Source organism: Chaetura pelagica, unplaced genomic scaffold, assembly GCF_000747805.2.
Source record: "Chaetura pelagica isolate M959 unplaced genomic scaffold, ChaPel_1.0 scaffold184, whole genome shotgun sequence".
In the NCBI taxonomy this organism is placed as follows: domain Eukaryota; kingdom Metazoa; phylum Chordata; class Aves; order Apodiformes; family Apodidae; genus Chaetura; species Chaetura pelagica.
The window spans coordinates 767235-783362 of record NW_009953184.1 but is presented as its reverse complement, the minus strand read 5'-3'; the positions used below and the strand labels follow the sequence as shown (position 1 = coordinate 783362).

General features: G+C 42.4%; 1 protein-coding gene across 1 annotated transcript in view; it reads right to left on the bottom strand.

The window, feature by feature from the left end:
- The window catches only part of CRHR2 (corticotropin releasing hormone receptor 2), a 102529-nt gene that overhangs the window by 14253 nt on the left and 72148 nt on the right, over positions 1-16128 (bottom strand). The window contains exons 8-9 of the mRNA XM_009997328.1: positions 11802-11874; positions 2358-2443 (exon numbers count right to left, since the gene is read on the bottom strand). Coding sequence (XP_009995630.1) covers positions 2358-2443; positions 11802-11874 — 159 coding nt within the window. The remainder of the gene's footprint in view (positions 1-2357; positions 2444-11801; positions 11875-16128) is intronic.

Below are 16128 nucleotides of genomic sequence, written 5' to 3'. Positions count from 1 at the left end.
TGCTCTGCCTGTCAGACCTGCTCTACTCCCAGCTTTGCATTCTGCCTGGAGCATAAATGCTCTCTTTTCTCTCAGCAAGACCTGCACACCCAACACAATTGTTCAGGGCTGTCTCATAAAACAAGCAGATGGTGCACAATGAAGTATAAGAGATTATTAAGAGAATGATTAGGGGCTAATCTTTATTATTGGTGCTACAGTAGTGTCTTGGGATGTCAGCTGCAGAGCAACACCTCATTCTGCTGGACACTGTACAGACACAGAAGACTTTAATTTTGCTAAATCTGTGTAAATCTCCATATAATGCAGTAACAGGCAGGCAGCCAGGCAGGGAGCACAAGAAGATTGCCAGTGTCAGCAGAGAGTGACAGTCTTCCCAAAGTAGCTGCCACATCATTTAATCTTTGCTTTTACAGGTGTTTGGACTAAACAGCCTGAGAGCAGCAAGGCTTGTCCCAGGCCTCCCTGGAATGATAAGGATTTCAAGTCAGGCTGTGGAAAAGAAGATCCCCTCACAGAGCTTGTGCTGAGCATAAGATCCCCATCATCTCTGCAAGGATGAAGGCAACTACTTCAGGCTGCCTCAGAATCTAATATCTTTAATGCTCCCCCCAAACTGTGGCATGAAGAACGCACTGAGATTTGAGCCAGTGTTTTGTTATTCTAATTTTAGTTTAAAGCATGAGGTTTGAGCATGAAAAAGGAGTATTTTCCCCCCTTCATTTCTCAGAAAAAGAGAAGAGTCTGTACAAGAAAGTCAGACCAATCCATTAACTACACGTTTGTTCCCAAACCTCAGACAGAAGTAAGTGGAAGGAATCAGTCAAAACAACAAAACATCACCACTGCAGCAAAACTGCTTTCAGAGACAACAGCAGGTTGCTTTGAGGACGTCAGGATTCCAGCCTCAACTTGATACACTGAGATTTCATCTCAAAGTTATTTAGAAGATTGTGACTAATCTTACTCTACAAAACCTGTGCTGTTTCCCAATGTGAAGACCTGTCTGTCCGTAAGTACTTTAAAACTGGCTCACCTTGCAAGATATGCAAAGTGTAAGACAGGAAAGGCACTCAGAATCTCCTGATTATTAAGAATTTGCTTTTGGACCATTTAGGCTGATGTAGGTCCACCCTGGTGCAGGAAGGGGCCAGGCCACCTTCCTTCTGCTGCCCTGGGCTTAACATCCCTGTCTTCTCCTTTCTGCTGTACCAGTGCCTGTGGCCAGCTCAGGAAGCTGATCCACCTGAAAAGCCACCCCACATAAAGTTAATGACCAATTAAGGACCAGTGCCATGATGCAAACCACTGACTGGTTACACTAATGCTGGTAGGAGCTAAGGAGAGAGGGCACAATCACCTCACACCCTACACTTTAAAAAGAGAATGAATCCCTACTTTAATACCTGTATGTTCACAGTAATAATCAGCAATGACAGTGCTACTGATTACAGACATTAACATTTTATATGTATACTGATATTTAGTGTTTTTCAGGTTCTCCAGATTAGCTGAATGAATGGTCAGCAGTGAGAGCAGCTATGATCCATTTATAAAATGTAACAAATATGCTTGTGTACATAGAGAAATTGATAAAGTTCTTATCCCCACTTGACATTAAATTCTTCAGATGTCATTGGAAGGGAGAAGTCTCAGGTGTTTGCTGGGGGCACGTGCCAACCTGAGGGAGGTGAAGAGGCTGGTGGCTGTGACACGTGTCTCTGTGCCCATGTGCTCAGGCTGTTTGCACTGTTTGGACATTGAAATGGAGTGAACAGACAAAAATGTGGGCATGGTTTTACAGCCTGCAAAAAGCAATACTGTGTCCCTAACTATGTGAGCTTGAGGGGCAAGAAAGACACTTCCTGAGATCAACAGTGGCATCTGGAAAGATAAAGATGGGACGAGGCTCTGGGGAGACCTTAGAACACTTTCTAGTACCTGAAGAAAGGTACAGGGAAGCTGGGGAGGGACTTTTTATAAGGGTGTGTAGTGAGGGGACAAGGGGTAATGGATTAAAACTGGAGGATGAGAGATTTAGGTGAGACATTAGGAGGAAATTCTTCAGTGTGAGGGTGGTGAGACACTGAACAGGTTGCCCAGGAAGTTGTGGCTGCCCCATCCCTGGAAGTGTTCAAGGTAGATGGAGCTTGGAGCAACCTGGTCTACTGGGAGGTGTCCCTGCCCATGCAGGGGGGTTGGACCTAGATGATCTTTAAGGTCCCTTCCAACCCAAATCATCCTGTGATTCTATTATATGATTCTATGACAAGGACAGGGCAGGCAAGGTTCTTTGTTAAAGTTTAACAAAGTTCTTTGTTCAAACCACAAACAGCAAGAAGCACCAGCTGACTCACCTGTACTGTATCGTTTCTGAAGTGGTTGATGCTCTCAGCTTTGTCATTAAAATCCTAACTATGTTAAATAGAAACACAAAATTTATCTGGAAAAGAAGGAAGAAAGAGGATAAAATAAGACCAGTGAGTCAAACAGTGGTTTAAGGGATGTGACACACTTTAAGAGGCACATATTTCAGTTCAAATCTGATTGGAAAGAGCATCTTGGTTTTATCACTGGTTGCAACAGACTCACAATTTTACTAGTAATACCAGATTATGCAGCAAATACCTACCAGCTATGAACATTTTCAAAACTGCAGTGAAACTGGAGTGCAACATTCATGGTCCCAGAAGGGAACTTACTTTTACTCCTTTTGACTCCTTTCCTGGGTGCCTCAAGGAGCTAAGGGTGGGATTTGTTTGGCTAATTGTGCTCAGCTCATCCAAGGCTCCCTGTGCAGAGGGTTTGGCAGCAACGTGTTGTCAGGATGGCAGATGTTTGAAACCATCCTCTTATTGCACAGGAGGCTGTCATGGGTAGGGAGGGCTCCCCAGACCCAAAGGCCAAGACTGCACTGGAGAGACCCAACCGTGAGCCTGGTCATGCTGGTCTGACTCCCTTTGCGTTCAGTGGGGGCTGTAGGTAGCAGCCCACAAGAGGCATTTAAAACAGAGCAGATGAATCATACCTGAAAAATGCCTATTTTATTATTTTTTTTCACTGTCTTTAATGGTGAGCTGGTGGATTTACCACTTCCCTTTTTGATCTGCTGAAGTGGGTAATTATGAGTTTTGTTACAATCTCACCACTGAGGATTGTTTTCTAATTACTGTTGTTGTAGCATCTGCAAGTGAGTTTCTTACATGTTTCCTCTCAGTGTAAACAGGAAAGGAAAAAAGAAACAAACCCACACACCTGAAAAGAAGATTCTGGTTTGTAGACAGAAGGATTTGGCACCTAAGGAGCATGATTTGGGTTGCTTTCAACACATAAAGCAAGGTTGCTTACAGACATGGATATGTCTCCAAATTGCCAGCAATGTGCACTGTGAGAAGAACTGGACTCTCACCTCAGGTCACAACATGAGCTTGTGAGCAGGTATTTATCTCACACTCATTGCCAGAGTCCCAGGGCTCCTGGCATTTTGCAGTCTGTGGGTTTAAAAAATTCTGTGATTGACTTCCAGCTATGCAGGGACACTGTATTTCTCAAAATATGCTCCTTTTTTTCCCCTCCTCTATTTCAATGATCCCAGTATCTTGGCATCCATCACATCATTCCCTGCAGTCACTGTAGCATTGTTGATAACAAATGGTGCAATAAGCACCTGAATAGACACTGGGAGACTGGCAGCACTGGGAATCATGTACATTAAACACTTATTATGTGAGACACAAAAATGCTGCTCTAGGAGTCAATGTGACTTTTTTTTGAAATTATTTCCTTAGCAGAGCAGGGCCTCAGGGAGTACAAGGATTAAATAAAACAGTGCAGCTTGTATGTGTCTTCTTGGTAGAATTTGTCATATTGAAAGGCTTGAAGTCAACTGGTTCTCTATTTATCAGAGACAAAACCACCTCCCTGTCACTGGTTTGACTTGCACCATTGCTTGCTAATAGAAAAAGAAATGCCCAGGCAGTGTTTACTGAGGGGAGGTGGATGTCGGTGTCCTCCACAGCAAGAAAACTCCTGCCTCTGAAATTCTGCTACCCAGTCTTCAGATTCTTTAGTCAGCTCAGGGCCAGGTTTGCCTTAATTCTATGAAGGATCTAATCTAAAACTTGGCACTTCTGCAATCATCGTGGAAGGTATCAGATGGAATTAAAGAGTCTTAGGCAAGGGCAAGTTCCAAGTAAGACTAATCACATGGGATTAACATGATGAACTGGACTGGAAAAAGCATGTCAAGAGCCACTAGTCCTAGTCTGATGTGGCAGCAGGGAGCTGGAAATTCAAATTGGCACAGAATGCATCAGAAAAAGTAGTGATTTTGATCTTCTCTGAAATTGAAAAAAGCTGAAGTCTTTGAAATAAAAGTGGAGCTGTTTTCTCAGCTGGAGAGAATCCATCCAGTTCTAGTGACTGCCAGATTGATTCTGATTTGCAAGCAAAGAAGATAAAGCCCAAGGTGCTTATTCCTTACATATAGAGTTGAGTTTCAAAGGAAGCAAGATCTTACTGCTGCAAAGAGTTTCCCTAGAAAAGAGCCTCTCTCTGTATCTAGCAAAGTGTACAATTATTTGTCAAGGACTTCCTGGGTCAACAGGTCAATTCCTCTCAGAACTGGACAGCTCTGACAAAACCCACAGATCAGTTCCATAAATGGAGACTGAGGAATGGACATTTAAGAGAAGTCATGCTGACAGGAAGTGCATACTTTTTAATTTATCTTTAATCTCACTTGATATATTAAGTAATTCTCATTTATACGTTTTCTTAATGGAAAATCAAATTAAGGCTTTTTCCCCTTGGTATTTATTGATAGATAAAATCAATCACAAGGTTAAGCTCTTGAAGACACAATTAACCAGCTTATTTGTTACTCTCTTATTTCTATTGATGATGTACTAAGAATATCCTTATTGCTGGAATAAGACCCTCTGCAACTACAGATGGGAAAGAAGTAGTTTTCCTATCTTGTGATTGCTTTGGAAGTTTAATGTTTCCACTTCTAAACTGAGAGGAAAACTCCAAGCCCCAAAATGCAGTTAGAAGCCAGTGATCAAAAAATCATTTGGACCATCTGCTTTGGCACCAATCAATTACAATCTGAACATACAAACTCAGAAACTTTTTTTAAACCAAAAGAACCTTGAACCTTTTCAGTGAAAGACTGCAGTCATAAAAACTTTCTGTCATAAAAACCAAACTCCATTGGAGAGGAAATGTGTCTCCTTTACTGAGATGAAATAGCCAAAATATTCCCAGATGCACCAAAGAACACTGACTGTGGAGGCTTCTTTGTAGTTTTCCTTAAGCTCAGGAGTTTAAATGAGAAGTCATGGAGCTCTTCTCTTTGGAGAGTGGAACGGGCAACTGGCATTTATTTTGCTCTAATCTGCTGGGCTTCCTATTTTATGCTTTACAGAAAGCTTGTACTTCTGTGCTTCCTAGAATGTCTGCTCCTCTTCACTCCCAGCAACTGTAAATCTTGTCCTATCACTGCCCTCTCTGGTCCAAAGTCCCTCCCCAGCCTTCCTGGAGCCCCTTCAGGCACTGGAAGGTGCTCTAAGGTCTCCCTGGAGCCTTCTCTTCTCCAGGCTGAACACCCCAACTCTCTCAGCCTCTCTCCCTTTAAGACCTTTTTAGAAGATCAAAAGATCACTGCATGTTCTCATGACACTGACGAACTAAGACATGGGATGGAAAGAATTATTGAACAAAGTCTTACAGCTGTTGTAAGTAGTGGTATAGAACTTTCCTTTGTGCAAGTGTTCAATATTAAATAAATTGTTACTATTTCTTCTATTGAAAGACAGCTAATGAAGCCTACTTCTATGAATGCTAAAAGTCTTGTTAGTTTAGCTTTAATATAATAATAGTCACTTATGACAATTTCCTTTTTATTAGTAACACCAGTCAGCTCAAGTACCTCCACTCTTCTCTGTGATGTACTTATACAAAACACTGTATCTTTTCACAGTCTGGGTTCTGAAAAACTAAACAAACTCAAGATATTTACTGAAACTTTTTCCAGGGGATGGTTTTCCAGACCATCAGCCAGTGATTACTACATAGAAGATCCTGCTGTATCATCCCATAGCCTGTACCTGAGGTGGACAAAATCTTTGCAAACACAGTGAAGAAGAGCATTGGCAGAAATAAGACGCAAAGGGGAAGAACGACGTGGTTTGTGAAGCCCTCTGAAGGAGTCAGCATGGGGACAAAGGAGGGCAGTCTACTCAGGCTTCTGAAAGGAATTCCAATTTGTTTCTCCAAAGAAAATGGAGGGAAGTGCATTATGCATAGATATACAAGAAAGAAATGGTAGGTACGTACATACATACATACATTATATTATATATATATACTGTTTTTTTCAGTGGAGAGAGGCTACAGGTAGATCTGTGCTGTTTTACATAGGCCTTAGTGATCTCTCAAAGGGAAGGACAAGCAGGCTGACAGATTTTTTGGTGACACGAAGTTACTCAGGGTAGCAAAAATAAAACTGCACAGGGACTCCCAGTGCTAAGTCACCAGGCAAGAAGATGGCACATGAGATCACACAATAGGAAGGTAAAACAATGGGGAAGTGAAGCAAACTTAACTTTACATGAAGGGTTATGACTTCTGGGCATTTCCATTCACAAAGTAAGAGTTGGAATTGCACTAGCTAGCTCCCTGAATACTTCATCTCAGTTCCCAGTGGTACTCCAGAAGGGGAAGAAAAAAGTGTTAGGAATTACTGAGAGATAAAACAGAGGACAGGAGGCTGCCATAAAAACCCACTTTTGTGGTCAGACCTGGAGTACTGGGGCAAGCTTTGATCTTGCCACCACAAAAATGCTAGATGGTCAATCATTAGCACACCCAAAAGACCACTTGAGGACACATGTCAGTTGTATTCTGAGTAAAATTCCACATTGCAATAAGGATGAGGCATCTTCTTAAGGACACTTAACTCTTCTACAGCACTTGTCATCCAGGGATCTCAAAGCATTTTAGGGAGGGAGATAAGTACCATTAAGCTTGCTTTAGAGCCGGACACACAGAGCAGCCACTAACTTGTTCAAAAGAAAATAGCTGATGAAAGCAGAGACAGAAGTGAACTCCAGGTCTTCCTATCAGCTCATGTACCTGTTTATCCCAGCAGGTAATTGATTGGGGTGAGTTATTTTCAACAGGAGCCAGAAGGCAGAGGTTTAGGAAACTGTTCAGTTCTCAAGTGCAAGGAAAAAAAAATAATCTATTAAAGCTGAATGTAAGGTTTGAAAAAAACTAAATATTTGATCTGCCTTCTTGAAAAACAGAGTATTTAATACAATTTCAGCTCTGACAACTATTGCACAGCAGTTTGTATCTGGGGTTGGTTCACACCTGTATTTACTGAGAAAAAAGGTAGCTCTATGAACTGGCTCTGGTGTCTAATTTCTGATTCATCCTCTGGTCTTGGTGTGTTTTCGTGGTTCATCAGTTCTTTGGCAAGGTTTACATTTCAAATTCCACATAAGAAATGTATTTTTCTTAATGAAACCAGGTTGAAATACAGTTTCCTGGTATGTATTTCCTACCCTTTGCCCCTTCTTTACCTTCAGAGAGAGATGTATGATTAAAAGTTGGTTATGCTGCTGTGAGGAAAGATACCAGAATTTTACAGTAATACTAATTTGAAGAGAAAATACCTAACAGAGTGTATTTTTCTAGTGCCATCAGAAATTGAATTTCGAAGCATCCAATGTACTGGATGGTTAGATCTCTCCTATGAAATGTTCAAGCCAAAATGAAACAAAGAATGAAAAAAAGGATGATTACCTACATTTTCTCCCTCACAGTTTCTGTCTATAAAAATACAGGTTTCTTGTCCAATATTCCAGACCAGCATTTATATCTAATTTTCTTTGCCTCTGAAATTGTCTCTGAAATGGTTTCCCTGTTTTCAGCACAAGTCGATGTTCAAGTTTCTGCTAAATACAAGTAGGAAAGAAATCAAACTAATCTCTCTCCTGCATTGTTCAAACTTCTTGTACCCCTGCTGCATAACAAAGAATAACATGGTTTAAGGATGGAGTTGGGAACAGCTACCATGATGAAAGGGCTTTATTTTTGGCCAGTCTTTGTTTCCCAGTGAGGCTCAGAACTCCTTTGTGCCCTGTTTCTTGGTGTTAGGCTATTTTGTGCTGCAGCAGTTCAATGCATAGAGGCAGGAAAATGAGAAATGAAAAGCGGTGGAATTGGCTTTTGATGGACAAAATCCTCCTATTTTTTAAAGAGACTTGGCATCTTTAGAAGCAGGTTTTATCCCTCTGGAACTCAGACTATTTCAGGATTACTCTAATCACGTTGCCACTAGCTGGTAAAATGATGATTCTTGAACACACAATGATGCTACCTTTGTCTAACAGGTCACCAAAACTCAGCTGAGCTGTAGACTGGTCACTTGGCCCTTAACTAACTAAAGTAGGTATAACCAATCTTAACTGACATGGGCTGAGTCCTTTGCACGTAGACAGGAACTAAAATTTGATGGAGATTTTAGACTTTCAGCTTCTAGTGTGAGCCCTTTTCTGGAAATAACATTTATTTATTCTAGTTACGTTCATTTTTTCTAGCAGCACACAGAACAGTCCTGTATATTCTTTCATGAAACATTAACTTCAGCTGAACATTTAAATTCTTCATTAGTGCAAATCCAGCTCATTAGCTGTGATTGAAAGAGGTCACAGAGTTGGACTATTTTTGAAATCATAGAATCAAAGAATGTGTGGGGTTGGAAGGGACCTTTACAGGTCATCTAGTTCAGCCTCCTCTATTATGCACAGGCACCTTTTAACTAGATCAGGTTGCTCAGAGCCTGGTCAAGCCTGACCTTGAATGTCTCCAGGGATGGGGCCTCCACCACCTCTCTGGGCAACCTGTTCCATTACTTTATCACCCTCATAGTAAAGAACTTCCTCCTGATATCCAATCTAAATCTACCCTGCTCTACTTTAAGGCAATTTCCCCTTGTCCTATCACTCCATGCCCTTGTAAACAGTCCTTCCCCATCATTCCTGGAGCCCATTCGGGCACTGGACGGTACTCTAAGGTCTCCCTGGAGCCTTCTCTTCTCCAGGCTGAACAGCCCAACTCTCTCAGCCTGTTTTTGTAGCAGAGCTGCTCCAGCCCTCTGATCATTTTTGTGGCCCTTCTCTGGACTCACTCCAACAAGTCCCTGGAGGGAAGAGGAAAGCAGCACTGCCCTCCTCATGTTAAGGCAGAGACACACTGACATACCAAAGGGGAGGTTTGTCTGTGTTGCCCAAGTACATGGCAGATGTCACACCTCAGTGCTCTTAATCCAGCATTTCTCACAGCACCCTTGAAAGGGTCAGTAACTCGAATCATAATAAGTGATGCTTGAGTCATGAGATGCCATTTTATTTTATTCAACTAAGAATTAAAAAAGAAATTAGCCTGACAAGTTGCTTTACCACACTGTGGAGCTGTGTATTGTGATTAGAAACATTAGATTCTGAGTTGAAAGAAAAAAAAAAAAAGGGAAGGAAGCAAATTTTAACAATCAGAAGCACATTGTAACAGGAGATTTTAGACTTGGCTTTTAGACTCTATTTCCAGAGAGCTCTTTTTCTCACCCAGCAGTGCTTTCTGATAGCAGCAACTATAAGGAGAGGGAAGGAAGGGCTTGCCCTTATGTTACTTCTCTAAATTATATGAGCTGCTTTCCTCCCCACAGTGCAATTACTGTTGTTATCTCATTAACAGTTTAATTAGAGCTCAAGGGCAGGCCAATGTGGAAAGGTTCAATACAAGATGTCAGTTTAGGGCAGTAGAGTTATTGGCTCAGCTTTGAGGGGTCTCAAGGCTGCTCTAAATCAGAGGCAGATATAATGGGCCTGTATATAAAGAGGCAGTCTCCAACTGTACCTCCATTTTCTGTGCCTCTTTGGGGTCTTTAAACAGAAAGTCCCATTCTGGGGAGAAAAAACATATTTTCACGCCTCTAAACTACCGATGGTATCTGCCAGAGATGCTATCCAAGGATTTTACAGATCCTGTTGACTAAAAGGGTTATGGTAGATGCACAGATTCACAGACATTCCAGGCAATGATGTGAAAACGTGTTGAGCTCTGCAAACCTGCCACGTGGTGCTGTCTAAATAGCATTTGTTGTCAGTTAGTGTCTGTATCAGTGAGTCAATTTGCTGTTAGGATGTTTGTGTTTTGGGGATGGCTCCCCAGGTGACACACAATTATATGATGTGTATCACACCAAGAGTATTTCTCTCCTTAGAAATTAAAGACAGGAATTTTCACATCAAACCAGACTCCTCCAATGTTATTCTGTCCTTTCAGCTACGCACAATGTGATCTGTTTGCTGCATATGAACAACTAACACAGAAATGAACTCTCCTGATTTCAGGCTGGGAAACATGAAGATCAGTAGCTGGTGTCCTAGGCAACAGAGAAGCTTTTTCTCACCCTGACTCACACGAAAGGCAGAGCACTGACGAGGTGACAGCACAAGGCTGCTCAGCCTTGAGAAAGCTGGCAGTGGCTGCTTACTCTGGAGCATTTGCACCTCCTCCCTAGGTGCTGGAGTGGCATAAGGGACAGTTACACTAAGCCTTGGTTCCCTGAGAGAGGGGACCTCCCCTGAACCCTGTGAATTGTCTGTAGGACACCTGCCTTCTTCCTAGCTGGCTTTTACTGCAAAGGAGTGGAAGAGCAGAACTGGGTTTTTCAGCACTGACCTTTCTATTAGTGTTGATCTTTCCCATCCACACCCAGTATTTTCTGGGAAAGCATCACTGCGTTTTAGTCAAAGGTTCAAAATTATTTATGGGTGAGCTTCCTTCTTCCTCTGCCTACTGCTCCTTGGCAGGGGGGTCAGTGTTGGGTAAACAGATAAACAGCCTGTTAACTGTGGGCAGCACTGAAAAGGAAACACAGCAAAGGGAAAGGTACCCACCAAAGACATGAGCACCTCCTGGTTTTGAACACCTTTCCTTCCCACATTCCAAAACACTGTGCAAAGGAAGGCAAACAGCATTACAGAGTACTTAGAACTGGTGAAGCCACACCTTGAATCCTGTGTCCAGTTTTGGGCACCTCATTACAAGAAAGATATTGAGGTGCTGGAGTGTGTCCAGAGAAGGGTAATGAAGCTGAGGAAGGGCTTTGAGAACAAGTCTTATGAGGACCAGCTGAGGGAACTGGGGCTGCTTAGTCTGAAGAAAAGGAGGCTGACGGGAAACCTCATCACCTTCCACAACTACCTGAAAAGAGGTTGTAAGGAGGTAAGGGCTGGTCTCTTCTCACAAGTAACTGGTGATAGAACAAGAGGAAATGGCCTCAAGCTGAGCCAGGGGAGGTTTAGACTAGACATGAAGAACGTATTCACTGAAAGGGTTGTCAGACATTGGAATAGGCTGCCCGGGGAAGGGGTTGAGTCACCACTCCTGAGTGTATTTAAAAGTCATCTGGATGTGGCACTTGGGGATATGGCTCAGTGCTGGACTTGGCAGAGTAGGGTTAATGGTTGGATTCGAAGACCTTAAAGATCTTTTCCAACCTACAGTGATTCTGTAATGGCCTAATGTCAAGGAAACAGCCAAAACCAGATCACTGCAATTCTGACTTGCAGTGTTAGCTACTGTGGCAGCTTCAGAGAACAGCTGAAGATGTCCAGCCCTGGTTGTGTTTTATTTTACATAAGAGCAGAAGTGGAACATCACAGATGTCTATCAAATTATCCCTCCTTGAGAAACAGCAGTGTCCTTCCACCCATATATATGCTTACCAGAAGAACAAGAATCACCGGCCCTTGATATATGTAGTCAATATATTTCCCAGGCTCTTTTCCAAACCAGCATCTGAAAGACAAAAACCAAGAAAATAATTTATAAAGGGTGTGGGGAATGGTCCGTCTTCTATCTCCCCACATAAGACTAAACAAAAAGGGGAGTGCACTTCTTTTAGATTTTAATATCAGGGGCACTATAGAGACATAGTCCCTTATTCCCTGAGTTGTTAAATCATGTACATAATTGGTAAGAGGTTGAGTTTTCTGCTACAAGGCCATTTTTTGTTTGGACACAGATCTGAGCTCCCTTTAGACCATTCATATTCCCACTGTTTTTCTCTACTGCCCATGTCAGTATTACCAAGAAACATGAGAACCTGCTATAAGGAGGATGCAGATGTGTCCTGCTGGGTCTGGAAAAGGGATGAAAGAAATGTTCTTTGCAAGGAAAAACTGTGTTATCTATTGCAGTGTCCAGCAACACTCAGTTCCATAAAGGCTGTTACCTACAGCAAATCCGTCTTGAGCTGCATGGAAATACTGTCTAAATAAGGTACTGAATGACTAAGGAGTTCATCCCTCTAGTGGGAGGTGTCCTGGCATGTGGGTTGAAACTAGAAGGTCCCTTCCAACCCAAACCATTCTGTGAGTCTGTGATCCCATTGGCTTTGAACCAAGCTGGTGACTCCCAAATCCAGCACAGATTAGGGATACCATGTGAAGTTAGCAAGTACCTGATGCTGCATTACCAAAAGGAAATCAGCTTAGGTTAAGTGAAAGCACAGGTGAACTAAGGGCTCTCAAACTAGCAGACAGCCTAGATGTGTCATGTGTGGCTGAGTGCTGGCTTGACTTTTACTTCCACAAGTGTTTTTCTCCCTGCTGTGTTATACAACAGACTAAGCCTTTGTGACCTATGCTGACGTTCACTTCATTCTCTGAACTGAGAGTAATAAATCAGTTATATTTAAGTCAGTAAATGAATAAGGAACCAGGCCTGGGCCTGGATTCAATCATTTACACCATTATATTTTCCTTGCTGCAGTTTTGGCCCAGGCCAAAAAATAGCCAACTCCCAAACCATTCCTGGGGAACAAATTGGGAGCTAGCATGAGCCAAAACACATTCCCAAGAGTCTACAAACTGCAGCTACCCTGATTTGGAGGCCAAGGTTTAATAATATTGATGTGAACTACTCCATGCTATTTGGACTCCAGCCCCAGGAATGATTCCAGGCCCAGCTAATTTAGTATTACAGATACAGCCACAAATTCTGGATCCTGGTTCCACCAAGCAGAGGCAACTTTGCTATCATGATGCCTTAAGGTTTAGGTCACTGGAGCTCCTGATCCCATAGGAAGTAGGTTTTGGAGTTCAAGGGTCAGACAGTTTTCTTCCTGTCTCTGGATACCACATAACAAGTAAAAATGATGCCTTCTTTTTGTTTGCCTTGTGACAAAGATAAGCTTAGTGCCACGGGAGACATGAGAACAAGTGTAATTCCTGAGCCAAGGAGATCATACAGACAGGTGTGCACTTTCACAGGCATTCCAGAAATAACACTTCTTGCCTCAAAGAGGTTGCAGTCTGCAAAACACAACCTCAGGAGTCATAGAATCATAGAATCATAGGGGTTGGAAGGGACCTCTGAGGATCATTGAGTCCAACCCCCCTGCTGCAGCAGGAACACCCAGGGCACAGGGTCACACAGGGGTCACACAGGGTCACACAGGAATGTGTCCAGGTGGGTCTTGAAAGTCTCCAGAGAGGGAGACTCCCCAACCTCTCTGGGTTACAGTGCTCCCTCACCCTTTCAGCAAAGAAGTTTCTTCCCATGTTGAGGTGGAACTTCCTCTGTTATAACTTGGTGCCATTTCCCCTCGTCCTATCACAGGCACCACTGAAGAGAGACTGGCTCCTTCTTGACACCCACTCTTCAGATATTTATAGACATTAATAAAGTCCCCTCTTACTCTTCTTTTCTCCAGACTACACAGCCCCAGGTCTCTCAGCCTTTCCTTGTATGATAGATCTTCCAGTCCCTTCATCATCCTCGCAGCCTCCACTGGACTCTTTCCAGCATATCCCTGTCCCTCTGGAACTGGGGAGCCCAGAACTGGACACCCCACTCCAGGTGGGGTCTTACTAGGGCAGAAGGGGAGGAGAATCTCCCTCGAGCTGCTGGACAGACTGTTCTCAATGTATCCCTGTCCAAGGGAAATAAACTGAGACAAGGAAAGCCAGTATCACATAATGCCCCCAAATCCTTTCTTCAAAATGCTTTGCTTGCTGAAACAGAAGGAGCTGTTTGCCCACTTCAAAATGCTCTTGCTGACCTGAATGTACAGAAACACTGAGATAGGCAGCAGGCATCTTGGAAAATAAGTCAGTATCACACAGTTGTCTGCCTGTTCTTGATTCAATTTCCACATCTTTCAAGTTCCAAATAAATGAGAGAGCTTTGAATATTTTATAAATATAAACCATGTCTGTTATTCCCTAGTGCACCACCAATTAGTGTAAACTGATAGCTTTGCAACTAATCTTCCAAAATTTGGTGATGAGAGCATCCCCCTCCAGGGATAAGGTACTTCCTGCAGCAAAGTTACCATCCCAGAAGAACCCCCACAGCAGCCTTTGATGAGGGAAACTGATTTCTTTGTGATTTTTTTTCTTTTTTTTGCTGTTTGTTTGTTCTGGAGATGGAAAGATACGAAGAAAAATGGATTGCAAGATATGCCAAGGCAGGAAACACAACTTTCCAGAGCCTGCAAGACCTATATTTGAGTGAGGTTTTAGAAGGGCATTTCGGGAGAGCTATTATATATTGCCTGAAATGAAGAGAACCAAGAGCTATTACAGAAGAGGAGTTTCTGAGAAGCTGGCTGTTCTAGCAGAGGGACTAATAAGAAACAAGGCTGAGGCACGTGGCAGAATTTAGACTAGAAAAAGTCAGCAGAGAATTTGGAAGAAGGCTGGTGGAGCACAAATGAGGTTCCAAGGCAAAGGCTGCTCATAGCTGTTTGGAATTTAAACAGTACTTAACTGTAAGACCATACTGAAGAGCAAAATGCTGACATTTATCATCTGAAGCCCAGTATTAGACCAAAGTTCCACTGAGTGAAGCATCATGTGTATATGCTCACTTTCACACAGCTTTTCCAGGATGGTGTTAAACTTATTAGGCTATAAAACATATCTGTTACACTGTCATCTAAGTATTTCCAATATACCCATTAAATAGATGAGCAAGGCTGAGAGGAGAGATTTGCCAGTGACATTTACCTATGTCTGCCTTTGAGGAACTATATTTCATATTTCCAGTCTGACTGTTCCAACTGGGACATGAGCTGAGATATTGCAAACTTTGCTGCCTGCCAGCTGAACTCTTACTTTAAATCCAAGTTCAGCCATTATTTCTGCAATAAAATCAGCACTGCACATTTCTTTAAAACCAAACAGAAAAACTTAACAGAACAATTTAGGAAGACAGTTCTGATTAGACTCAGAAATGTAAACACACTTCTCTTGAATAGCACTAATTAATATGCTTCATGCTTCTCTGACAGTTCTTTATATAACAAAAACCACCACTGGCTTTACCATTATTGTTAATTAGATCTTACTAACTTGCCCATCAACGACATTACTATAATAATTATTAATAATATGTATGTTTTCTTTTAAATTGAGACTTAACAGTACTTTTTTCAGAGTTAACAGATTTTGCAAAAGAATTGCTAAACCCCAGACAGGATATTTGCCACAGTAACAATTATATTTGCCTCAATATGCAGGACATGGTCTCTAGGAGGAACAAAAATGAGAAAATTAGGAAGCTGGTTGAAGCATTTTTCTCAACATTCTTTCCTGTGTGTTATTTTGAGCTCTTAAACGAGCTGCATAACTTGAACCTCAGCTGAACTTCCAAACAACTTGAGTTACAGTTCAAATGCATCCTCAGATGAAGAAGGGAGGTTTCTCTTTTTGTTCTGAATTTTGAGCTGTCCGCTGGGATATCCAAAGGGTCTTGGAAGATGCAGGAGAGGATGTGGTTTCTGCATGGGTTCTGTTTGCTAGGTCTGATCAGAGCTTCTGAAGTAGCTCCAAGGATGAAGACTCCACAATTTCCATGGGCAACCTCTTCCAGGGGTCTACAGGCCTCACAGTAAAAAGTGGGTTCCTGATATTCACCTGGAACTTCATGTGTCTCAGTTTGTGCCACTGCCACTTGCCCTGATGGAGTGGCTTCCTCATCCAGCCACCTCGTGTGCAGTGTGATCCCAGATGCATGTTTCTCTCATGCTATTACTGCTTTTGGGGA